Source organism: Rhipicephalus microplus, chromosome X (genome assembly GCF_043290135.1).
Source record: "Rhipicephalus microplus isolate Deutch F79 chromosome X, USDA_Rmic, whole genome shotgun sequence".
In the NCBI taxonomy this organism is placed as follows: Eukaryota; Metazoa; Arthropoda; class Arachnida; order Ixodida; family Ixodidae; genus Rhipicephalus; species Rhipicephalus microplus.
The window spans coordinates 331,478,428-331,506,072 of record NC_134710.1 but is presented as its reverse complement, the minus strand read 5'-3'; the positions used below and the strand labels follow the sequence as shown (position 1 = coordinate 331,506,072).

The 27,645-nt window shown below is 44.2% G+C and overlaps 1 protein-coding gene across 1 annotated transcript in view; it reads left to right on the top strand.

The window, feature by feature from the left end:
- The window catches only part of LOC119161242 (protein qui-1-like), a 132,641-nt gene that overhangs the window by 42,075 nt on the left and 62,921 nt on the right, over positions 1-27,645 (top strand). The window contains exons 8-12 of the mRNA XM_037413616.2: positions 2,423-2,598; positions 4,730-4,829; positions 5,359-5,474; positions 7,953-8,070; positions 22,708-22,971. Coding sequence (XP_037269513.2) covers positions 2,423-2,598; positions 4,730-4,829; positions 5,359-5,474; positions 7,953-8,070; positions 22,708-22,971 — 774 coding nt within the window. The remainder of the gene's footprint in view (positions 1-2,422; positions 2,599-4,729; positions 4,830-5,358; positions 5,475-7,952; positions 8,071-22,707; positions 22,972-27,645) is intronic.

The window sequence follows — 27,645 nt, the reverse complement described above, 5'->3', positions numbered from 1 at the left end:
GACGTCACTGAGAACATACGTCCAAATATCTCTATACGGCGCGAAAAGAGCGTTTTTTTTTTGTTCTTTGGTGCTGTATAGCACTCAAGGGGAGTGGCGGTCTCTGGTGATCTGTGTGGTACTGCTCAAAAATGGAGGCAGAATTTCACTTGCCGGTCGAGCAGATGATAACATGGGAATAAAATGTCATGCTAATAGCTTTGGGCAAGGCGCTCTGTGGTTCCTAATGGTGCAGAGGTCTTCAGGCAAACCTACACGATTGGATGGCCCAAGCAGGACTGAGGAACCATGCAGACACGACCGGTGATGGCCGTCCTGTCACTTATACCGCCCGCAGTGCGTCAGTAGACAGCAGCTGTGGGAAAATTTCGGACTGGTTACCCCTAGAGTTGTGTCACGCAGCACAAAGAGATAGAAAACGAAGAAAGCGAGAGAGGTGTGATGGTGTGAAAATACTGGTGCGACGAAGATAAAGTGGGTCTTGAGTTCTCGAACACTGTCACTTGCGCGTGCCAATTGAAAGAACCCTCGTGTGGAGTCTTTCGACTTTTTGCACCATTGCAGTTCTACATCTTCCTACCAAATAATATTATATGACACCCTTTTTTTATTCTTCAGAACACAGTATAATGTTGCTGCTCTACGATTTGTTCAGTGTCTAACTAAAATGTATAACGTAAAACTACAGATAATGAATGATGAATAGGCCCGGCACTGTACTAAAGAAACTTTTTGATGGGGCTCTGCTCTGTTTGAACTTCCTGTCATGTTCTGTATCTCTCTCTTATGGATGAACCTGCGTGCGCAAAGCAGTAGTTCACTTTCTTTTTACTCTTGCCCTTTGTCTTTTTTTTCATCCTCTTCTCTATCTCACTTTCATCCTCTCGTTCTTCCACCTCCTCTCTCTTCTTTCCTTCGTTTCTTCCTTCTCATATCTTATTATCATATAATTTCTTCCTGGACATGTTTGAGCCACGTCTCACGTGTCAATCATTAAACGCCTGCTCAATATTTGTGCTCGTTGAGCCCTGAGCCCTTCGGAGACCAATGCGTTACTTTTGCCCACGTGTTCCTTTTCTAATTGGCTTCCTTATCTAAATCAGCACCTTCAGTATAATTGAAAATCCCTATTCATTTATTTCACTTTGGCTTTAAACCTGGTACGCTTACGCAGGAACAGGTTTTCTGACAGCCTCTTTTATTTATTTTGATCATAGATGGAAATGAAGTTTGGATTGCGTTGGGGCTCTGCTCAACGTCTCTCCTATTTGAATCTCTTTCCGCTCTCACGTCACTTCGTAACCACCTTGGTGACTCACTACGAGGTGTTCAGTGTTGAAAACGTTCGTGGCGGCTGCATCCAGATGAGTGCTTGCATAGCACGGTTTAGGTGTCCTTTACATAATGACGAACGGTCGGGATTATTTGAGGCTTCCCCGTTCTAAGGTGTTTCGCGTAAGAAGATTACAGATTTCAGTGATTATTCACCGCGATGTATCTTTTAATTTCGTCCCCCCCCCCAGGCGCATTCGATCTGGTCCGATACAAGCCACTAAGTGAATACATCGTAAAGATGACTGAAATCTGAAAGCATGCGCGATCTGTTATTTCTTTTCGTTGTGTGAGCTCACTCTTACACAGCAAGATGTGTTCTAGATTGAAAAAAACGAATGAAATTGATGACCTACAATCATGCATGTTAAGATGTATGAGCTACGGGCCTTCCTTTTCGACATCCTAAGCACATAATTCGTGTGATGTCGGAGAGGCGTCGATAATATTCAGCCAGCAGTGTGCTACCATGCTATATTTTGTTTTCTATTCCTTGACACTTTGCCTCTCGAGAGCTCTATCGTTCCGCTGAAGGCAACCCGGCAGCCACAGCTTTCATATTCAATGAGGAGGTCGGGTGCATCTGCATGCAGAAAAGACGGTGGGAGGTTACGCAGTAACCTAATGTGAGTATTTTATGGTAAAGAGAGCGGTGCTTCAACTTCCTGGGTTGTTAACTGAAAATGTGAGTGGACGCATGGCTAGATGTACGCGTGCTGTGCCTACATGTGTGTTAATGCATGCGTGAGTCCAAGCATGCGCCAAGAAAAAAAAAAGAGGGACAGCTTTTATTAAAGCGCAATTCACCGCAGGATGTCTCCGCCACTTCGATGTCTCCAAATGACTTCAACTGCATGTGTTGAGCCCTTTTGCCCATTTAACAGACCCGCCTAAGTAAGTTAACGGACTTTGTGAAGTTCAAATATGAATTACGCAATGTCAGACACGAATGGTTGTGGCTCATTCAGAATGTGGTTTATTACGGCTATAGCCATATTTCTCTAATTTATTTAACGTTGCTCCGATTCACTGTTTAGTTTCAGTAGTAAATACCTGTACAAATGATGCTAAATGGATCACCTGTGTGCAGGGGTGCTACTGAAGGAATCGTACGTAGACTGCCGGTCATACCTGCAGTGGAGTCACCGCTGCATAGGCACTTACGTAAGACAACGCTACCTGTCCGACCGCACTGAGGCAATCGCTTGCCATGCTGAACTGGCTAACGCATTTCACCTGGGCTTCCTGATGCAGAAGGAGGAAAAGGTCAGTAATTATGCTAATGCGTCTATCTTTTCCATTTCGACTGAGGTGTATAGAAGTCCTCACGACAACCAAATTTGTCGCAGAGACGACGATAAAACTTGCGGTCTCGGTGCAATCTTACTTGTACCCCTTTCATTTAAATACTGGAATTTGCAGCAAATTCAGTGCATGCAAAAGAAAAGTTCTCTTTTATTGTCATAAGACGCTCACAAACATGTCGACATAAAAGGTGGGGAGGGACAGAGGGGGAGGGGTGCGTGATTAGAGTTTGTATTTTCTCATCAACTTTCACATCTTTGCCATTCCATGTACAGGCACTGGCGGCCGAAAAGCTAAGTCCGCGTCGAGAAAACAGCCATTGTTCCACAGCAAACAACCATTTCCATCATCACTTCTGTGCTCACACAAATTGCAGAGAATCGCAAATGCAGTACGAGCCATTTCAAAATTCTGATCTCATAAGTCGTTTCAACAGAGGGTGGACCATCAAAGTATTGCCACATCATTTTTCCTCTTCCCCCCCACACACTCAGTAGCCACTACACACCGGCCACAATGTCTTTAGCCTTTTATTTGGTGTTAATTGTTACGTAACAAAAGCGGCAAACTTGTAAGCGGTGCGCACTGCCGGCGTCAGAGGAAACCCGTACAGCGGCAAGCAGTCGAAATGTCTTAGCGCACACTGTCTTGTTATCTCCGTGGACGGGCATGCAATTGTGCAGTGCTGCCAATGCGAATGCTCGCAATTGTCAGTATACCGACCATTAAATGCCTGCAGCTGTGCGGGTTTCATTTGACGACCACAGTAGTACATACTTTGATACTCTGCTGAGAAGCAACGTACGTTAAATAAATGTTGTAACTTTAGCGTTAGCTCACTTTCCACACATACTTGCGATAATTCTTCATCGTATTTTAGGCCCCGCCGCGGTGGTCTAGTGGCTAAGGTACTCGGCTGCTGACCCGCAGGTGGCGGGTTCGATTCCCGGCTGCGGCGGCTGCATTTTCGATGGAGGCGGAATTGTTGTAGGCCCGTGTGCTCAGATTTGGGCGCACGTTAAAGAACCCCAGGTGGTCGAAATTTCCGGAGCCCTCCACTACGGCGTCTCTCATAATCATATGGTGGTTTTGGGACGTTAAACCCCACAAATCAATCAATCATCGTATTTTAATCACGCTGTCTGTGGAGAAACCCTAACATGTTGTTTATTTCAATGCTTCTCGGTTGTTCACTGACCTTGCCAGCATTACCATCACAAGTATATTATCCTCGGGTTGTTTAATGCCGAATAATTTTTTTCGCCACTATCTCTCAATTTCTTTCAATAATTAACGGTGAAGAAGTTTTAGGGGCAAAATGAATACCTCATCACCAAGTCAGGTGGACCAATAAAATTAAGAAGTTCGCGGGTATAACGTGACAATGGAAATCACAAGACCGGGTTGATTGGTGAATCATGGTAGAAGTCTTTGCCCTGCAGTGGGCGTAGTCAGGCTGATGATGATGATAATGATGCTAAAATATCAAGAACAAAATAGACACCTAAGCAGGAGTTCTTGCTCAATCTGCATTGTTGTGTACGATCTTCTGCAGGCGTCCTTATAAAATGACATACGAGGCACATTTACCAGTCCTTATGCCGCTTTGCTACGACCATTTAATGCCGACTGGTTTCTTTGTACGTTATTGAAGAGGTCACTGTTAATTTGGTCCTACTTGGTATATGAACAGCCGTTTACGTCGTTGCAAAGCTCGAATGAACTATAACGATGACAAATGTAAAACTCAAGTCACTTAGAAGAAAAAGTATCCCTGCAGTAAAAAGCGTGGAGAATTTACGGTGGTGGCATTGAAATTCATGTTCCAAGTGGATCGAAAATACCCCCCCCCCCAAAAAAAAATATGCTTCGTCGTCTGCCTGAGAAGTCACTGAACTTGGTGAGTCAAGAGCAGTTGATAATGGGTTATCTCCGAAGGGTAGTCTACCACTTAATATAGAAGACGTTGTGATAAAACGGTTGAATTTTGTTGTAACAAAAGTAGTATAATTACATTTACATCTATCTTCTATTAACTATAGTTGCACCAATCTGAAGCGCGTACAAGAGCAGACTCCTGTGTTTTGCGCAGGGACCCGCTTTTGATGATACAAGCAAATCGAAAAGGAAAGAAGATTGGTCCGATCTTCTTCGTGAAGTAGACGAGCTTTGGCAGCATCTTTTTCATAGTGGTAAGCACAGGTTTGCTCAAGAAAAGACGTTCATTCGTTGTTGTTGCTGTTGCTGCTGCTGTTATTGTTGTTGTTGTTGTTTTTGTTGTCGTTGTCGTTGTAGTCGTCGTCGTCGTCGTTGTTGTTGTTGTTGTTCGTTTTTCATTGTTCATTTCACATTTCAACATGCTGGTTCGCGTTTGAAGTGTTATGATAAAGTGCAAAAGTTTTGATTGGGCTAATCAGCTTACGGCAAATTAAATAAACTGTAAAATTATTACCGAGCCGGAGCAAGAAAGATATCAGTAATGCTGAGAATTTGTAACTTCACTGAACAGTGTCACGTAATTATAACACTAACTTGTTACCTGCATTAAAGGGTAGATCCATTCAGTATTGAACTTCTCGGGCATAATAGGTGTTATGGCAACGTACCCCGCTGAATCCTGTTCATATGACGGTGGTGCCGTCACACTTTTGTATTTCATTATGTTGTTCCTACGATTGTTGTTCAAACTACTATTTGCTTTTTTTTCTCTTTACCTTACAGGTGATTCTAAACGACTGAATCAAGACGCAGTGTGTAATTTTGAATTCCTACTTTCGGCTATTAGAGGAGCTTCCATCAGCTACGTGAAGAGTGTCTTGGAAATTGTTCGCGCACAAGTAAGTATTCGCTTTGCTGTTGTCTCGCCGCACTCTTTCACATAGCGCGCGTGCTTTACCAATTCCTACAACCAAACGCAAGGCGTAAACATGTTTTTTTTTTCAAAAGCGTCAAAGCAGATACTTGTCATTGAGGGGGGGGGGGGGGATGCTCGTAGGTAAAGAGTCAATTTCATGAAACAGGCCAGTTGTTTCAAATTGTACGGTTGTTTGTTGTTGACATGTGCGGATAAAAATATCGTTTTTTGTTCCTATTTTTGTGCACTAATATCACAACGCCACTGGGGTCTCGTGATAGAGTATTTTGCGCAGTATCACGGGCTGGAACGCAGTGCGACCGTTAAAAGTGGATACCTGAGTTTCTAGGGTGACACTCAAACTTTCGTGCTAATGTAAGAACGTTTTCATCACTAACAATACACGCAATAAATAGCGCATTTGGGTTGACATAGACAAATACTCCATGCCTGCTTTTCTCGGGGTTAATTTGATGCGTTCACTTTTTACGTCTCTCGCCACTCAAATACAGGTCCGCACATGCACTGTCTCTCTAATCGCATCAATATTGTGACCACCTCAAATCGCAGTTCCCTGACCTAGAAAATGTCTACCTACATAAGATGCAACCAGACATCACCTGATGGTACAAAAAAAAAAATGCTGAGACATGCGCTGCACCAACAAAATTTGTGTGTCTGCTTCGTTCTGAAACGATTCCCTCGACGCTTCGCACCGAGACCATTCGCCCATAAGCCCCACTACTTTTTTTTTCTTTGGCTAGGATGTAACGCCTAATAACACAGCTGGCGTGACATAATTTGAGGTCCAAACCCTTTGCGCATTGACAAGGTTTCTTGTTTCTCAGGTTTGCCCACCACCCGTTTACGATTTCTGTGCTTTTACGGGCCGAATACCACAATATGATTGAGGCCCCCGTAGTGGAGGGCTCCGAAAAATTGTGTCCGCTTCCTGTGTTTTTTAAGGTGTGCTGAAATTTCACATTAAACGGGGTTCCGTTGGCCTCGAGATGGAACTAAGTATAGGCACTTAGCGGCGAGTGCGCGAAACCACGTAGTGTAGACGGCTCCTTGCGTCGTCTGCTACCCACAACGTGTTCCTATGTATGCGAACATCATAGGTGCGTCATTGTCCCGCAAGTAATCGAAGAAATAAACATTAGTGCTGAACTCTGCTACCATCTCTTCAGGCGGTCTATCAGTGAAAGCGCTTCTGAAATATTCCCACGACGCTAATGCGTTGTCGTCACCACTGCTTGGCAGACTAAATGTATTAGCTGTGCTACACTTTGTGAATGATTTAAAAATTGGATACGTATTCTTGCAAACAGATCAGCAGAGTGCCCATAGTTCAATTTGAACTCATTCATGCACTGTTTTTATTGTTTTTTTTTTGCTGCTTGATCAAGACGTATATACTTATTCGGGTCAGTCACTCAACAGCGTTGCTACAGTACTATAAGTAAACACAAACCAAAGGCGTAAAAAATAAAAAAAGAACATCGAACAAAGTGCGAGAACTCCCGACAGTCGCTGAAAACTATACCCCCCCCCCCCCCCTTCATTGGCTGACTGCGCTTCTCTCACACGTCATTAGAGTGTTAGGCCGGCATCGTGAATAAACGTGGCAATTGAGGGCGTACATATCACTATTAGGCAGCAGTGAACACACACCGCCAACAATCAGCTCAAGGCTCGCTCGCAGCGAAGCACTGTTGTGCACATTTGGATTCGCGACCGCCTATCCGCGATAACGTGGTGATGGTGCTGCCACCTGTAGCTCGATCTCGCGGGGAATAGCAGTGCGCTTTCGTGAAACCCCGCTGCCGTGCTCTGGATTTAAACCACAACTTTCTGGTCAGAATCCTAGCACCGTAAGGTCTGTGACGGCGAATTGAATTTATTGTGAATATCTGTGACAACGGTGTTATCTAAATGCCGATGAATACTTATGACGGCAATGTGGAGGCTAAGGACGTTGTTGAGCGATCTTCGCCAGCTCATTGTGCATCCATCTGCGTGTTCTAGAAGTCGCTTTCACGGCGTAGCTTTGAAAGCTTCAAGGTTGAAAGACAGCGACCTCATAAACTATATAATAGAGTCACGCACAAAGGAATAAAAGGGTCGTAAGTCAACTAGCAAACAAATCTAATCCACAAGCCGCTGCATATGTGTCGCTGAAATTCAAATAAACTTTCTTAAGAAAGCTACTCCATGTTTCACGTGTAATCTTACATACCGCAAACTTTCCTGTTCTTTGAAAAAGAAGAGGAAAGGAAAGAGAAAATAATCGGTCTAACTGCACCGTGCAGTTAGACCTGTTATTTGCTAATAGCCATTGGCTATTGCTAAAAGTAGTTGGCGTTATTATTTCATGCTGCGTAGAAAAAACATGTAATTATTAAAAACCTTGCGATAATAAAGGTGCTTTGTTGTTTCTCGTCTCCCGTCCTTCCAACAGCTCCTGGACTGGGAAATCGAGCTTCTGTACAATATGACCAAGCAGTCCGTCGACGTCTTGAGCCAAGACCCGCAGCAGCTAGCAACTGAAATCCTGAACTGGCTGCGAATATACGCCGGTACGTTTATTCTCGAAAGTGTACTGTTGTTTCCACCACAGTGATTTATTATTTAGGGTGACTCTGAGGTGCCACAGTGCCCCGCAGTCGTTCGTTCATGGCTCAAGTGTTTATTAAATTGCTTCGGAAGTTGTTCGTGTAAGTTTGTGATGGTGAAGTGCACTTCTTACTGCCACGCCTTGTCAAATGAATGTCGACTCGCAGTTTTACTCGTACTTCACCTAGCCGCAGCGCCCATCGAGTAATGCACACTTCCCGAGAATGGCCGCATTTTCTATGCAAAGCGCAGTGACCCCTACTGCCAAGAGATTTCGCGGCCAGAGGCTCTCCCGAGCAACAGTGAAATTCTGGATTGCGCTGAACTAGATACTTTTCGAAAAGCGAGGTTCAGGAATTTCGCGCTATTGCTTTCGCTGCCGGGCAGTAAACTAAATTTTAGGTCGAGTAATGATTACATAGAGAGTGCAGGTACTCAAGCCCAATGCACGCTTACCCAAGGCACTGTTAGGACCGCTCAAAAGATCATTTCAATACGTTGAGTTCATACGTCAAGCGTTGCGCGCTCTTTCAGTCACGTATATGCTTAAAAAAACTCGGACCATCTCCCCGAAGAGAACCCTGATGGGATGCGAAGCATGCAGCAGCGTTGCTCATGGCCGGCTTCACAGGTTGCACTGACATTTGGGCGAGTTTGTGGGGGTTCACAGTTATGAACGGTTCAAAAAGCACGGGAACAAATGATCAAAAAACACAAATATGGGCGCCGGACTCCCAACTAGTTTGTATTCACGTTCACTCGCACATATATGCAGACACGTGGTCACACACACACACACACACACACACACACACACACACACACACACACACACACACACACACACACACACACACACACACGCACACGCACACGCACACACACACACACACACACACACACACACACACACACACACACACACACGCACGCACGCACGCACGCACGCACGCATGCACACACACACGCACACACACACGCACGCACACACACACACGCACGCACACACACACACACAAACAAATGACACAACACGCAAGGTTTTGCCATGAATTACTATTAAAGTAATATATTCATTTTTGTTGCAGTAGAATGTATAAAACGCTATGAGTTAGTGTTAGCAACGCCTCCTTTATACCAATGCCAGTGCAAACGCTTGCTTCTCAACGGGAGCCGTCGGTCCACCTTAATTCAGGCAGTGGTTGTAATGCAGCGCTATAGACCCATTCCATGTTTGTAAACACAGGTAGGCTGACGTTGACGTTATGGGTAAAACTATAGCGACGTCCGCACGCAACTTCCGCCATAAGTGTTGATGGCTGCGATGTGCGCCAACAAAACGACGTTTTGAGACGCCATAAGCGTTGTGAAAGCCATAGGCGCTGAGGGCTGCGATGTGCGCAAACAAACAAAGTTGTTAGACGCGACTCGCATCCAGCTGCTACGAAGCTCGTCGGCATATCGTTTTTTATTTCTCTTCTTGCTTGACTGAGAACACCTCATGCACCATTAAAAACCCAGCAGAAACTGCGGTAGGCAGAGCGTCTTTTGTCTACCAAGACAGTGCCACCGCATTTTCGTGACTTAAGTCCGGGGGACGTTGTCTATATGAGGGGTCACGCTGCTCGAGATACACGTGCGTCCGAGTGATTTCCCCCGAAGATAACATAGACGTGTTTCCCACACCAATATGAAACATCTGTCAGTTTCACTCTTTCGCACTGCTTCTTTCTGGCTTGAGACGATTCCGCCGCCGCGTCACAGAGCAGCGCATGCAGAAACGTTGCAGCGACGCTTCCCCGTTTGTTGCCCGCATAGCGCCACCAATGGCGACATGCTATCTCAAAACGTATACTTCACAGAGCCAGCGTGACTGCCAATATGGTGAACACGAGAAATGCAAGACACCACTTCACGAATCTGTACACAATTGAGGAAAAAATTACTTCTTATGATTTCCGTCATGAGGCACTGCATGAGGGGCTACTCTCCCCCATAACCGCGAAGCTCACCTGAAGGCTAGGCGATGGCAGAGAGCGGGGAATGGCTGGAAAATATATAGGGTGGTGAACAGCTAGATCGGGTGCATCTGGCTAGCATTCATAAAATAGATGAGGCGTTGGTGTCACAAACGTGCAAAACCTCGATTATTTCCCAAGCTGTATGATCATTACTACTGGTGATCACGCTAGTTTTGTTTTGTTTTGTTTTGTTTTTAAAATTGAGGGACACACCCACACTCCCTGCAATGCGCACTTATATGTGAAAGGTCGTCGGTTCAACAAGTGGCCTCGTGTTTCCTCAATCTCAGATTGACGCACTTACCGGTTTGTTCTATGTATATATTGTCACACGAAAAAGGAAACCCGTAAACAATCCCCGTGGCACAGTGAAAAATAATAGTTGTGAGTCTGGCGCCCGTCCTTGTGTTCTCATGCTTTTGTGTGGTGTGTGTGATGTGTGTGTGTGTTTTTTTGTTTTTTGCGCTGTTTATAATTTCGTCCCGGGTTGAACGGCGCTAATGCGGGTGTGGCGGTGAGCGCAGGAAGATTTGTTTGAAGCGATGACTAGCGTAGGTCATGTAGGTGACACGTAAAGACATGTATAAATGCGTACGTTAGGCGCGTGTCACGTTTATTGCGCGTCAATCGATGAGTCGGGTGTGTACTGGCAGGCGGTCGCGGTAGGGGTGGCGGGCGAACGGACGAGGTGGCAGCTGCGGGCACCACAGTGAGAGCGCTGCAGGCAATTGAGAGAGTGACGTCAGTGCGCACTGCGAGGAGAGTGTAACGTCGTAACCTACTTGGCGTAACCTACTTGGTTACGCCAAGTGGTGCAGCGGCGTAACCTACTTGGCACTGCGCCAACACCTGCGACGCGTGACGCGTTCGCACAGAGGGACAGCGTTACACAGACTAGTCAGAGAGCTGCTTCGCATCTAATAATTTACTTTTACACTGCGATGTGATGCCTGTGGCTGAACAGTTTTTCAGGCAACGTTATGCGTTGTAGTTTGTTCAAAAAATAGCCCGGGGCCATGCAAACTAAAGTTATTGTACTCAACAGGTGTTTAAAATAGGTTGTACTAATAAAATGAAGTGACTCAGGCAGGCCGGCCGACAACACTATAGGTGGTTCTATCTTTGTTAAATGAGCGTTATTATTTTGGGTGTGCGAGGCCCAAGGTAAACATTAAGGTTACTCTACCTTTGATAAGTATAGGTCCGCCTATCGAAATATTAGTCAGCCAGTCTACCTTATCACTACTTATACAACTTCGATTGCTCAGTGTGCTGGAACGTGTTGACTTCCATCATTAAGTCGCATTTCTGAGAGCTTTTCGTGAAACAGATCGAACGTATTTCATTATAGCGAGATTACGTAGCGTCCACAATTTTTTTGCCTATGTAAGAATGCTGCATTGCACACAGTACGCATGAGGAGAAGCTTTGCGCATGCGCTCTATGCGAAATGTACCATTCTGATATACCCAGGCAAGGATATTACGGTAGTACGGAATACTAAAGCTATGGTCCATATAAGAAGATTATTTACTTGTTATTTAAACGATAAAGCCTAATTAATTTAACCCGTGATCTTCTTTAGGGACACCCAACATGACCACGCATGTGAAACGCATCTTGAAACGAAACGTTTTACATGAAATCAACTACGCACGTGTATCCTTAACGTCGCAAAGCCTAAAATGTCGTCGGAAAGGAAAACTTGAATCACTCGTTCAGTTTTCTCCCAAACGTTATTGTAATGTAACAGCCTAATCTTGATCGAGGAAGAGCTGATGTGTAAAATAATTAACTAGTTAGTTCTCAATTCGTTGAACTGTAGCTGCAGCAGAAACATCATGAAGGTTCATCGAAAGCACTGCTATATGGACATGCTTAAAGTTGGCCGCTCTTAAAGCCCAGTTTCGGTATACAGAAATGGCGCAATAAACGTAATACGGGAGGCTTCTCGAAGTAAATAATTACATAGGCTTTCTAAACGCACTATTCGCTAACTTTAGACAGAACGTGTGACGTATATTTAGTCACAGACGTTAAATAAATGAAGTTTCGCGCGTAAAAGTTCTACAGAGTGTTCGAACAAAAGAAATCTGACGTAAGATTTCATAGGCAGAGTAACGTCGCTTGTCGCGTCTGCGCCGGCGCCCCCACGCACGTACTCTCAGGGGAACGCTGTGGTGCTAACTTTGCGTGGTTCGTACTTCAAGCAAAAAAAGTAATAATATAACGAACTTTCTTTTCCCTTGCGTCACAGCCAAATGAGCTACAAGGATCGAGTGGCCTCGTCCGCTTTGATGGTTACAACGTGCTGGTATCAAACTCCTACGGATTGAAGGTGCCACCTTTGTATTGCCTGTTAGGGCACGTAAAAGTCGAGGCTCGAGAACAGAGTGAGCGCGCTGTTACAGCTCTCTCTTTTTCTACATTTGTTTTTTTTTTCGAAATCGCCCTTACCCTTACATAAGAAAGATCATATTTCAATTAACGAAGGCAGGCCCTTAAACAGGAGCGACTGACAGCAGTCAAGAACATCTGGCGTTTTATGGCGGCTGGACGCTTTGTGATGACGTTCATTCGGTGTAGGTGCCAAGATTTTTTTTCTTTCTCATCTAATATGAGGAACTCCCGGAAAAAATGAAATAAACAAGAAACTACGCAATGAAGTTGCAGAAATAAATTAAAATAAATTACTAGCCAATTGTTTTCGCAACGTTATGCTGGTTCATCTTTTTACTTTTCTTTTTTTTGTCGTTTGTTTTTCCTTTTCTCTTTCTCTCATCTGGCTGAATCAGAAGAACACGACCGTACACCGCCTCTCGTTTGGAGCAACGAGAAAATTGCTGCATTGCTTTTAAACTATACTCGCAGCTGCCGCTTCACATCTCTCCCCCTCCCCCTCCTTCCCAGTTGTGTCTGCCACCCCATCTCGTCGCAAGTGAAAGGTGACGTGCGGAAATAAGAAATAGAGACTCAGCTGCAGGTATTGATAACGTCACCAGAAATGTTTGGAAAAGGGAACTAATCTGACCTATGAGGAGAATAGAACAAAAAAAAAAGAGCGAACGGTAAGAACAAGTTCCTTATTTCTTTTCATCTGAGAAAGTAGATGGTGCGCGCTATGCAGATTTGGTTTCTTTTGTATTCTTTCGCTGAGCCCGCAATCTTTTTCGCTGAGAACGATCATTTTCTCGTCGCCAATTTTCTTTCTCTTCTACTGATGCTTAAAACTAACAAGGACTCTTATCAGTGCCCTCTACCAATATTGCTATCCTTTAAAGTCACCAGCCATTCAGAGAGTGCCCCCCCCCCTTCTCTTTTTTGTCTTTTATTCCTAAGTGAAGCTAAACATATACAACTGTAAGCCGATGTTATTAAACGCTACCCCTTAAAGTTCACATTGAGAGGCGAGAACAGCACTATCCTAAGACAAATAATAAATCGTAATTATTCATCATCGCTGTGCTTTGCTGTCCATGCTCATTGGCATATCTGGGATAGCCACGTGCTTGGTGATACAGCTATAATTGAAGCGCGCCCTTCCAACACGCTGAAACAAATTCGATAACTATGTCACGCATTTTGTTGCCCTAGCATTTGAATTTGGATTTTCTGTTTCTTTCAAGTGGCCGAACATGTTATACATGCATGGCATAAAAGAAAACTTACAAAATATGACAGCGTGCACAAGTAGTGTGTGCTATTTTATCTGTCCCAACAGTGAAGCGTTTTCATTTCTTTTTCGCTCAACAATCAAGTGTATATATATAGCTCAGTTTTACGAAAAGTGCGTACTACAAATGTTTCCTAATCCATACAGTATTACGAAATGATATGGTCTTGGAGAACTGTTCGCTGTAATAAATGAAAAGCAGTTCATAAAACGATTCAGCTCCCACTTTCCTGTCAAGTAAAATAGGGCAAGCTTTCTTTCTTTCTCTCTTTTTTCTTTCACATCACGCGACACTCCCTTCTATCTGCTGCTTCCACCCTTCATGCCGGCAATGTGGACCTTCATCCACTTGCTTAACAGCGCAACACTTCACTTGCTGCAGGCAACAACGATGCCCATGCGTTCCCGTCCAAACAACAATCAAATGCGGCAACGTGAAAGGACAAGGAACCTCGATGGATGATCAGATCGCGATATCGGAAATAGCTGATCACCTATACACATACATAGTTTCCTAAAATAACTAGAGGAGAATTTCGCGCTGCGATCGTTCGGCGACCGTGGGAGTGACATGGGTAGTACATAGATTTGTCGAGTCTTCGTGCTTGCGGGCTTTGTTTGTTGCTGTGTTTTCGTTCTGTTTCTAATAAACTAACGGACCATTGCGAACTTCGTGACCCAATTTGAATCTGTGAGCCGAAAATGTCAAGGCGAGGAAGTGCAACTGCTCAAAATTTGCTGATTGTCGTCTCTTTAAAAAGCAGTTCCAAGCCACGTGAAGGCAGATGGAGGCGTAAGTAGAAATATTAGACGAATTTATGAACATATAATTACTACCCATCACTCCACGCTGGCTGAAGCACCATGCGTTGCAGCTCCCATAGACACGCCAATGTTCCTTTTACTGTGTTTATAAGAAGCGCTGTGCCTATACAAGCCCGGGAACCAGAGTGAGCATCAAATTATTGGAAAACAGCACGTACAAATATGTTACCGGCGCTCCCTCCAGGGCCGCATTTCAAGTTGCTCGCAGGTGCCAAGTTTCTCAGGGACGATGCCAAAATTTTTCTGTTAAAAAAACTTCGATTAAAAGTTCTGAAATGTTTAAGCACATATCTGTGTACAGTTTTACGTAATACACATGGTCGAACACTTATGGTTTGTGGGCCTCACAATATGCATGATTACTGCGAACAGTTTGCGAATATAACCTAGAGAAACACGTGGGCTCATCGCTTGCATTGAGCACGTCAACCAGGTCATGCGTTCCGCTGCTAGTGTTTAAATTGTCCACGACAGCACACAGAAAACACGAAGGAAAGAAAAAACATCATTGACGTCTTCATCGGCGTATAAACGCGGCGCTGTCACATGTTCGATATTCCCGCTATTTTTTCCCAAAACCATCTAATGATTATAAGGGACGCCGTAATGAACGTAGGGAAAGGCTTCACCGATTTTGACCACGTGGAGTTCTCTAACGTGCCCCGACATCGCACAGTATACCATAACCATTTTGTCTCCACCGAAATACGACTGCCGTGGACGGGATCGAACTCATGAGTTTCGAGTCAGCAACCGAGCACGGCATCCACTGGGTCACCATGGCGGCCGATATTCGCGGCAATAGTTCACTGAGCATCAGAATTATAGGTCGACTTTCGTAGTTAACTTGGCCATCCTTTGATGACCAGTCTTATTTCCACACCTTTCCCCCTTTCTCCAAGTGAAAATGAAGAATGTGGACGACCTAAAATTGGCTCGCGCATACAATAGTGTTATTATTATTATTATTTGACTGATAAATCAAATTATAATATTTTTTATATTTTAAAATAGTAATTTATAAAATTTTTAAGTAATATTCAAATGATATTTTTTAAATATTCGGAGTACTTGTTGTACAAGACGGTACCAGTCCAGCAACAACCAGCCACCGTCGTCGTCTTTCTCTTTCATGCAGCAAGGCTGTGGTGGCTGTTCTGTATCATAAGCCCCCGGTGGTAGAAGCACCGTCTCGGTGCTTGAGCTACTCGCATGCAGTAGAAAGAGAGTGATAAGGATTGAGTCGAGCTATGTGCTCGACGTCTTTCGAAGCTGACGACGACGACGTTGGATCGGCTGCAACGATCTCTTATGGAACGTCAGTCACCTGGTGAACGACGTGGTATGGGCCACAGTTAGCGTTAGAGTAGTTTTTGAGAAGGCCCTACACGCCGTGTGGTTGACCACAGAAGGAAAGAGAACCCAGCAAAAAGTACATGTTTTGAAGATGAGATGAGAATCGTACAGCTGTCTTTGGTGCTTTTGTGAGGTCTGCAGACAGTTGCGGGCGAGCCCCGCCGTGGTGGTCTAGTGGCTAAAGTACTCGGCTGCTGACCCGCAGGTCGCAGGATTGAATCCCAGCTGCTGCGGCTGCATTTCCAATGGAGGCGGAAAGGTTGTAGGCCCGTGTGCTCAGATTTGGGTGCTCGTTAAAGAACCTCAGGGGGTCGAAATTTCCGGAGACCTCCACTACGGCGTCTCTCATAATCATATGGTGGTTTTGGGACGTTAAACCCCACAAATAAATCAATCAACAGTTGCGGGCGAGTTGGCGTGCGTGGTCGGCTCGGGCCATGGACTCGGTGGCATATTTAATGACCGAGGGCAGCAAGGTGTCAAAGTGTAGTGCGGGTACTCGGCCGTATATACTGGCGAATAGCCGGCAGCGTCGTTACGCGAAGGCTTATATGCGAACGTAACATACGCAAATGAATGTCCCAGTCCTGGTGGTAAGCCATTGCGTATTTAGAAAGCGTGTTGGTTGTGGTCCGGTTGAGGCGCTCCGTAAGACCGTTCGTTTGCGGATGGTGCGAAGTTGCAAACTCGTGCTTCGTAGGGCAAGAGCGCGGGACGGCGTTGCGTGGGCGAACGAGATTGACGGCGAGCAGCGGATGGTGAGCGGGCGTAGCGAGGTCTTGTTAGAGGTGCGGCAAGATCAGAGAATGTAGTTGGCGTAGGGGAATCAAATGGACTGGTGGATAAAAGTTACCTGGTGGAAAGGCACATGGTGTGCCGGTGGAGGGCGCTCTGAATATCTGAGCGCCCTTCAAATTGTTTCGCAAAAAACATTACAGCCCTTTTTTAAAGTATTTCCGAGACCTGGCGTGGCTCTGTGGTAGTTTATTTTATTACTACGCTGAGTTAGGGGATTCAATTCCTGCTGACACCAACCTGCTAACCTCCCTTTCTTTCCTCCTTCATTACTCCTCCTCCTCCTGCTGAGACCATGATATTTATTGTATGCGTTCGTTGGGTAAACGCTGCCGATGTCAAGTTTTTCTTAATGCTAACGCGTTATAATTACCCGTGTGTGTTTTCACCGTTTCTGAGTAGATAAAAAGTTTCAATCACCTGTGGAACTTACCCGCATACCAGTAACACACACCCGAGGGTGGGTATGTGCCACTGGCATGCAAGTAAGTATGATTATGAGAGCGCATAGATAGATAGATGGATTGACAGACAGACAGACAGACAGATAGGCAGACAGAGATAGATAGATAGATAGATAGATAGATAGATAGATAGATAGATAGATAGATAGATAGATAGATAGATATATAGATAGATATATAGATTAGATAGATAGATAGATAGATAGATAGATAGATAGATAGATAGATAGATAGATAGATAGATAGATAGATAGATAGATAGATAGATAGATAGATAGATAGATAGATAGATAGATAGATAGATAGATAGATAGATAGATGAAGTGCTTGGAGTACACAAGGCAATACTTCACATTTTTTTTAAGAAGCTAGAGGAGGAATGACAGCACAGCATGGACTCCCTTAGAATACAGATTGAATCCCATCCCCTTCCACCGGCGTCTTTATGAGTTGCGCTGAATCATGTATTAAACAAGTTAATAATACTGAAGATTACCTTCCCACTTCTGGCCTGGTCTTAGCAAACTGCAGAAGAGCCGTGCTGACGGTCCAGTTGTGATAGTCCAGTAACACATCGAAGCATCATTCTTTGGGGCATCTCTCGTTGACTTCTGGATAGATTTGTTCAGTAGAGCTTGAACTCAATATATTTGCTTGACAGTCATCCTTAATTTACGCATAGTGAATATTATGTGAAAGTTTACTGACCAAATACACATTTGACGAGGGCTCAGAAATACGACGCGTCTTCGTACGTAGGTACCAGCGTAAATTAATAGACCGACCCACAGTTGCGCCCCCGGTAAACACGTCTGCCCAAGAATTTCGTATGAACTTGCTGAGGCTCTTCTGCTGACTGCTCAATATAGTTGTGCCGTCGAACAGTAGCTTAGCCAGCGGGTCACAAATGAATTTTTTCCTTCAATGTAAGTCGTTCCAGCTTGCCGTGCAGTCCTGTTCAGCACCGTTGGTCAAGTAAATGGTTAGCTGTATCTTGTGTGGACGCTTACGCCGACAAGAATGTGTGGACGATCCATTGTAGACTTCTTGTAGCTCCTATGAGACACCTGAGCACACGACCATCGGTCATCATGTTTTCACTGAGTAGACAGACCAGTTCTCTAATGAGATACTGTCGCCTTCATCTGTCGTTCATGGAACGCGATGAATGGCTTTGTCCTATAGGCACTTACGCGTAAAGACGTGATCACCTCCTGGCACTTCTAGAAGCTGAAATGGGTGGCCTCTTTGCAGCATACCACGTTATTTTATGCTTGCACGCGTTATACGTAAAGCGTCTTCTGACTGGTATGATCTGCGGCATTTTGTTTGTTTGTTTGTTTGTTTGTTTGTTTGTTTGTTTGTTTGTTTGTTTGTTTGTTTGTTTGTTACAGCTACCACACTCTATTCCCATGTCATCCTTCACTTTAGTCTTTGTGAACTCTCATCTGGTTCCGATTGATTTTTCTTCACATCTGCTATTTCTATATATCCATCTCTTCTTTCTTAAAAACGAAGCAGGTAATACATGTCTCTCTTCCGGTGGCAGTCATCATCCTGCTTATTTTTAACTTATGTTTGCTGTGTGAGCCTTAAAGTAAATCTATGTGTATTATAGAGCAGCGATGGCGTAGTGGTTAGAGCATCCGCCTCGCATGCAAGAGGTCCGTGGTTCAAATCCCGGTACCGCGCAGTTCCCAACCGGATTAAAAAAAAAAAAGTCCGCGTGTTGATGGAACTGCATTAGGAGGCCTGGGGTGCGGCCTCACCGGCAAACACCGCCGAGAACGCACTCCCTCACCAGAGAAGGATTGGCCACCCTGGTGCAGTATCTGGCCACTACCTCCCACATGCTTACGTCAAATAACTCACGGCCCTCAGTCCCCAGCAGCTGCGAAGCAACTGACCACGGCGGCGGTCAGATCTGCAACGCAGCAGAGGGTGCTAAGAATCTCTGGATCCGAAAAGGCCGCCATTGGAACCTGAACTTGGCAACGTTTAACGCTAGAACCTTATCTAGTGAGGGAAGTCTAGCTGTACTATTCGAGGAACTAGAGGGTGTTAAATGGGATATAATAGGGCTCAGTGAGGTTAGGAGGACAGATGAGGCCTATACGGTGCTACAGAATGGGCACGTCCTTTGCTACAGGGGCTTGGCAGACAGAAGAGAACTGGGAGTGGGGTTCCTAATTCACAGAAACATAGCTGGCAACATAGAGGAATACTATAGCATTAATGAAAGGGTGGCAGGTATCGTAATTAAACTGAATAAAAGATACAAAATGAAGGTAGTACAGGCTTACGCGCCTACATCCAGCCATGATGACGCTTCAGTTGAAAGCTTCTATGAAGACGTGGAATCGGCAATGAGTAAGGTAAAAACACAGTATACTATGGTGATGGGCGACTTTAATGCAAAGGTAGGGAAGAAGCAGGCTGGAGACCAGGCAGTAGGAGATTATGGCATCGGTACTAGAAACGCCAGAGGAGAGCTACTAGTAGAATTCGCAGAACGCAATAATTTACGGATTTTGAATACTTTCTACCGAAAACGAGAAAACCGCAAGTGGACATGGAGGAGCCCTAATGGCAAAAATAAGAACGAAATAGACTTTATAATGAGTGCACACCCTGGAATCATTAAGGACGTGGAAGTGATTGGCATGGTACGATGCAGTGACCATAGAATGGTACGGTCTCGAATTCGCCTAGACTTGAAGAAGGAACGACAGAAACTGATACGCAAGAAGCCAATCAATCAGCTAGCACTGAGAGGGAAAGTACAGGAATTCAGAGTGTCACTGCAGAACAGGTATTCGGCTCTTAGTGAGGAAACCAACCTTAGCGTAGATACAATGAATGATAATCTGACGAGTATCATTACGGAGTGTGCAGTGGAAGTTGGAGACCGGGTAGTTAGAGAGGACACTGGCAAGCTTTCCCAAGAAACGAAGAACCTAATTAAGAAGCGTCAAATCATGAAAGTGTCAAGTACAACAGACAAAATAGAACTGGCACAGCTTTCGAAGTTGATTAATAGACGTAAGGTATGCGATGTAAGAAGGTATAACATGGAGAGAATCGAACACGCTCTGAAAAACGGAAGAAGTGTCAAAGCATTGAAGAGGAAACTTGGGATAGGCAAAAGTCGGATGTATGCACTAAGGGACAAAGAAGGCAAAATAACTACCAATATGGATAGGATAGTTAAAATAGCGGAGGAGTTTTACAGAGATCTGTACAGTAGCCGAGACAACCACGACCTTAATCCTATAAGAACTAGCAGTAACCCAGATTACACCCCACCAGTAATGATAGAAGAAGTCAGAAAAGCTTTGGAGAGCATGCAAAGGGGCAAAGCTGCTGGTGAGGATCAGGTAACATCAGATTTGCTGAAAGATGGAGGACAGATTGTGTTAGGAAAACTAGCCTCTCTGTTTACGAGGTGTCTCCTGACGGGAAGAGTACCAGAGTCTTGGAAGAACGCTAACATCATCTTAATACATAAGAAAGGAGATGACAAGGACTTGAAGAATTACAGGCCGATCAGCTTGCTCTCTGTAGTATACAAGCTATTTACAAAGGTAATTACTAACAGAGTAAAGAAAACATTAGAATTCAATCAACCAAAGGAACAAGCAGGATTTCGAACAGGCTACTCAACAATTGACCACATTCATACTATCAATCAGGTAATAGAGAAATGCTCAGAGTATAACCAACCACTATACATAGCCTTCATAGATTACGAGAAGGCGTTTGATTCAGTAGAAATATCAGCCGTCATGCAAACACTGCGGAATCAGGGCGTAGATGAAGTATATATAAACATTCTGGAAGAAATCTACAGTGGATCAACTGCTACCATAGTGCTTCATAAAGAAAGCAACAGAATACCAATCACGAAGGGTGTAAGGCAGGGGGACACAATTTCCCCAATGCTATTTACCGCGTGCTTACACGAGGTTTTCAGAAGCCTAGAATGGGAGCAGTTAGGGGTAAGAGTCAATGGAGAATACCTTAGTAACCTGCGCTTCGCCGATGACATTGCATTGCTGAGTAACTCAGGGGACGAATTGCAACTCATGATTACGGAGTTAGACAAGGAGAGCAGAAAGGTGGGTCTTAAAATTAATCTGCAGAAAACGAAAGTAATGTACAACAACCTCGGCAAGGAGCAGCGCTTCGAGATAGGTAATAGTGCACTTGAAGTTGTAAAAGACTATGTCTACTTAAGGCAGGCAATAACCGCAGAGCCGAACCACGAGATTGAAGTAACTAGAAGAATAAGAATGGGGTGGAGCACATTCGGCAAGCACTCTCAAATTATGACAGGTAGATTGCCACTATCCCTCAAGAGGAAGGTATATAACAGCTGTATCTTGCCGGTACTTAGCTACGGAGCAGAAACCTGGAGACTTACAAAGAGGGTTCAGCTTAAATTGAGGACGACGCAGCGAGCAATGGAAAGAAAAATGGTAGGTGTAACCTTAAGAGACAAGAAGAGAGCAGAGTGGATTAGGGAACAAACGGGGGTTAAGGATATCATAGCTGAAATCAAGATGAAGAAATGGACATGGGCAGGGCATGTAGCGCGTAGACAGGATAACCGCTGGTCATTAAGGGTAACTGACTGGATTCCCAGAGAAGGGAAGCGGGTTAGGGGGAGACAGAAGGTTAGGTGGGCAGATGAGATTAAGAAGTTTGCGGGTATAAATTGGCAGCAGCAAGCACAGGACCGGGTTAACTGGCGGAACATGGGAGAGGCCTTTGTCCTGCAGTGGACGTAGTCAGGCTGATGATGATGATGATGATGTGTATTAAGCAGTGCATGAGGTGCCACCTTTCTTTCGACAGACACTAAAAGGGAAAGCGATTTTTTTCATATCTGTAAATTACTCTTTCACATTTCTGAAATCAGCACGCTTGCTTTGAGAACTCACTTGGTGTTAGAGAGAATGCTCAAAAAGAAAAAAAAGGAATGGCAGCATCACCTTGACATTTCCGCACTAAACGCCTGGACATCATAGATTTTTGACAGCATCTAATGGTGCTGCGTAGTTTCTAATCAGTAAAATTGAAGCAGATTGTCCCCTGAGGCTACCATTGACTTAGCATACCAAGTTTGGAGAAATTTCTTTGATCTAATATTTTCAAAATACAAAAACCACACTTCCTAATCCATGACGTCATCTGCAGAGGTTTCGACGTGATATTTAAAAAATGAAACATCAAAATCTATTTACTTTTCGAATAATAGGGTCATGGTGGGGAAATTAACGAGATTAAAATTCTGACAGTAGAGTTTTCAGTCTAAACTGACTAATTCTTTAACTTCAGTGTCCTTTTCAAGCACAAAGGCTCGGCCGTATGTGTGAGCCACGTTAAGAATTTGAACAAAGTTTCGGTGCCTTTTGCTGCGCTGCGTCCAACTTCTGACAGTTGCAGCTGCTCTCTGTCGCGCAGACGGCAACTCGAAGGTGCTGGGAGACTTGGTGAGCCAAGCGAGCAGCTGGTGCAGCCAAGCGAAGACGCCGCTGCTGGTGCCGGTGACATCGTGGCTAAGCCTAGCGCTGCCGCCGCAGGTGCTCTCGCTCACACTGCAAGCGCCCATCCGTCAGCTGGTGGCCGCACCCGACTCGCAGCACGCATTCTGCACCACCGAAGCCGACGACAAGGTGGTTGCCGTCTACCACCTCACCTCCAAGAAGCTCGTGAGCCACATGGCTGGTCCGTGTCTATTTTTAAAGACTATAGGGTTTTTGGGGATGCTTGAACGCCAAAATTTTGGTGTCTGTACGTCTGTCTGTCACATGTTTAACCACCTGGCCTAAGTTTAAGCACTTGCTGAAAGCCCAGCCATTTTGAACTGGTGGCTACGTTCATACTTGTGAACACTGTCGATCAAGAGCTAATAATACGCAAATCTAAGACACTACATCAATACGTAAGTAGTAGGTGCTGTGCTCCTTTACAACAAAATACATATATACGTAATTTTGATGACCTTAGTATTGCTTACGTTGCACTAAAATGCGAAGCTATGCACTAAAAATTACGACGTGCAGAAAGCTATCGTCTTTCGAAGATCGTTTTACCGTAAGGTTATGTATAAAGCGCTTTTTAACGTGGCCAACAGAGATACGAAGGACATGGCGCTCGCTACAATCGCAACTAAATATATTACAAAAAATACTTGATGTACATGCAACTACGCTGACCCCGAGTGACACAGAAATGAAATAAAAGGCACCTAAAACTTATCTATTATCAAATTTTGAGCACTTAACTATAACATAATGGCGCCACGTGTAGAAATGAGCATAAAAATCACATTCATGCTTTATCATCCACAAAACCCAATATACGCAAGCTCAAGCATTAAAAAAGAAGCATGTGCAGCCTATTAGTGCCGAGAACGAACACTGGCGTCGCAGTGGTCACGGCGATGTGACGTGACGGCCAGGACTTGCCTGTTCCGCCGGTGCTTGTCTTCTTTCTCTGCGCTCGCCGTGCACACGCTCTTTTGCGATACGTTGTTGATTACGCCTCAATTTTATGACGTGATTTTCTCAAGATACAAGAAGCAAGGTTTAACGACTAGTGAAAGTATTAAAGCTGTAAGAAGGTTCCATAATTTAGCCTATGATAGGCAGACTCTCATCCGAATGGAAGATTTATTGGGAAAACGGTGATGCAGGAGAAGACGTTCGTTATTTTCATCGTGTACACCAAGGAATGGGTGCTAAAAATATGCTAAGTGGTACTAACGAGAGTACAACTAAGCATAGACTTCGTGCTTAGAACATATCTTTGCCGAAATATCAGCATTTAAATTGGGACGTTTTCAATTCACTGAATATATTGCACTTTATGGGGCAAGTTGAGCCTGCATCTGGGAATGATCTAAATTATTTGACAGAACTGCACTTTCTCCAGCAGGAGACTGCTGGAGAAAGCGCAGTTCTCTCAAAGCGCAGAGAAAGCGCTGGAGAAGTGCAGTATGAATATGACGGTCATAAGCACTCACTTAATATATTCGTCCAACAAACAAAATAATATTGCCGCACACACAACGATTTCCCAAATCATGAGATATTTCCGTTTACTGGGATCATATGCACTGGATTCTTATCAACAGTCGCCAGAGATTATGTAGTCGTATATCCTGATCTTCGTAAAGTCTTGGTGTGTTCTACCGCTGCGTTACAAAAGCTAATGGGAGCTTTACGTGGGAGCACCGCTAACAGCAAAGATTTCAACACAACCATCAGAAAGTCGAAATGAACTCTTTTCATGGCACACTCACCGACTTGGCCCAAGCAGTGGCGTGACCAGGCGATGGCTCTGAGAACCTGTCCCCTACCCCCCAAAATTTTTCCCTTTGCAGAGAGAAAAATGACCAATTCAAAAGAGTCCCCCCCCCCCCCCCCCCCAACCACGCAAAGAATTTCAGCCTGTTTAGGCTTTTGGGCCCATGTAATAACTAAACAGCATTCGCCTCGATGAGGTGATGGCTGGGCTCCTACGTCATGTCCACCAACAGGTGATAAACTGCAAAGAAATTTAACATGTGAGGTGCTTATCTAAACTGGTAGTCAGGAGCGCGACTGCACCGCTGATACAATGCTACACGAAGAGAGAATCTGACAGCAATAGAAGTTTCCACACCGAACCTCAACCACACGTGACCTCAATGATTTCGGTCAATTAAAGCTTCAAAATTGTTGCGAGAGAAACATGAAACTAAATAACGTGTTGAATGAGCAAGTACACGAGAAAAACGCACAACAGCGTTGGTGGTGTTCCGTAGGGCGAGCGCATTCCGATACATGTTAGAAGACTAAATACTGCATGCACGCGAGGGCAGAGCTTGACAGACCTACGAAAGTGCTGTCAGTAGATACGTGGATTCCTCCGGTACAAATTATTCTAGGGGAGGAGAAGCCCCGATATCTGTGAAAGGAATTACCCATGCACATATAAATCTAATAACTAACGTAAATATGGTGTCGTGATTCTTTCTAAAAATTAGATCATAATGCGCCAATGAGTTTTTTGTATCTAAACGGAAGCCCCACCACGGTGGACTAGTGGCTAATGTACTCGGCTGCTGACCCATAGGTCGCGGGATCGAATCCCGGCTGCGGCGGCTGCATTTCTGATGGAGGCGGAACTGTTGTAGGCCCGTGTGCTCACATTTGAGTGCACGTTAAAGAACCCCAGGGAGTCGAAATTTTCGGAGCCCTCCACTACAGCGTCTCTCATAATCATATGGTGGTTTTGGGACTTGCTAAGGTTAAAGCTTGGGCGAGTTGGTTCAAATACATGATTAAAAACACAGCGCAAACAACGGCAGGAAGAAAGGAAGAGACAGGACAGCGCTCTGTCCTGTCTCTTCCTTTCTTCCTGCCGTTGTTTGCGCTGTGTTTTTAATCATGGTTTTGGGACGTTAAACCCCACATATCAATCAAACGTGTGCCAAAAGCGTGTAACCGGAAATATTTGATATATATATATATATATATATATATATATATATATGTATATATATATATATATATATATATATATATATATATATATATATATATATATATATATATATATATATATATATATATATCGCACGCCCGAGAGAGAGATAGGGTGTCCCAGCTTTCTTTAGCCAGAGTTCAAAATATGCCCACACACGCAATTACGACGCGACCAAATGCATGTTGCTCACCATTGTCGAGAGTGATTCAGACTATTTTTTGTGTTCTTATCAATTAACTGTTTAATGAGACCCTTTTAATTAACTAATTTCTGAAGGAACGAAGATAGGTAAAAAGTTTTAATGTGAAAGTTGATAGGTCTGACAGTTTTAATTACAATGCCTCGAACTTAATATTTGCTGATTTTTCCTGCTTTCCGCGGCTAACTACAAAGGCCCGCGAAATACAGAAATTACCACGTGACAAATCCACTGCCGTGCTTACGTGCGCCGTGATTCTGGTGCTTCTTAACGTTCCGCGTACGAACGATTCGCTTCCTTCGCACCGGTTCATAGCAGTGGTAAGCAGTCGCACTTGTGATCGCTTTTATTGCGATAGCAATTATATGGATGGATTTTGCCGCCGGCGTCACCGTCACTCACCGTATATGTATACACGTATCTATACATATGAAAACGGAAGAAAGAAAAATAATCCAGACAAAAGACTTCAGCGCGCGAAATCAGACGTGGGACCTCTGAATTGTGAGTGCGAGGCGTTAGCCACTGAGCCACGAAGGAGCACATCCTTCAACGTTAAAACGGCAAGCTACTTATCTATTACGGGTATCTCGGGGGCAACTATCGTGTTTTAAGCAATATAGCAAGATGGCACAGTGAGGGTGCATCACCACATCGTCACGACGTGCATCGCGCGCTCTATATATATATATATATATATATATATATATATATATATATATATATATATATATATATATATATAGTTCAGTAGATCCTCCGTGAACGGCGGTCAAAACGTGGTTTATTTCGACGTTTCGGCCTCGAGTCTGGCCTTCATCAGGCCATATTCTAGGCCGAAACGTCGAAATAAACCACGTTGTGACCGCTCACGGAGGATCTACTGGACTATATGCAACGCTACGGCCACTCAACCACCATGCCTGCCTATATATATATATATATATATATATATATATATATATATATATATATATATATATATATATATATATATATATATATATATATATATATATATATATATATATATATATATATATATATATATATTCAACCAGTGCGGGTGCCCAAAGTGTAGCACCATAGGTCGGCAAAACTTGTGGAGCTCCTTCACTCGGACTGAGACTCACGAAAATTTCCATCAGCCGGACTCACTCGAACTCACACTCACCAAAAAATTACTCACCTGGACTCACTCTGACTGCGACTCAAAGCTCAACCTCAGTCTGAGTGAATCCGAGTGAGTCAACTCATGAGTCCGGCAGCCTAAAACGAGCTTCTTCAGTAGTGGTGTCAATGCTCTTTAACACCAATGTCTCACGTAATCGGTGCTCTTCTTGGTGCCGCTAAATATAGTATCTTTAAAACGAGTTTTGAGTGCTTCTAAACGAGTAAGGTCATTTCTCTCGGAAGAGATGACAGCACAAGATATAATCATCAAGAAATTATCTGAAAGAGTTGGTGAGGGAAGGTCAAGGCACCCCGTGCGTAATTCACGCCTCTAATTAATAAATATTGAAACGTTGTATGAACGGCACTGCTTTGGAATACTTATGTGTAGACGTGAGTATAAACGTAAATCTAGGTAAGGCTGATAGTAATGCTGAAGATGACTAGATAGGACCTAAGGTCAGCAAAATAAGTGGTACTCACCGACACTCCCT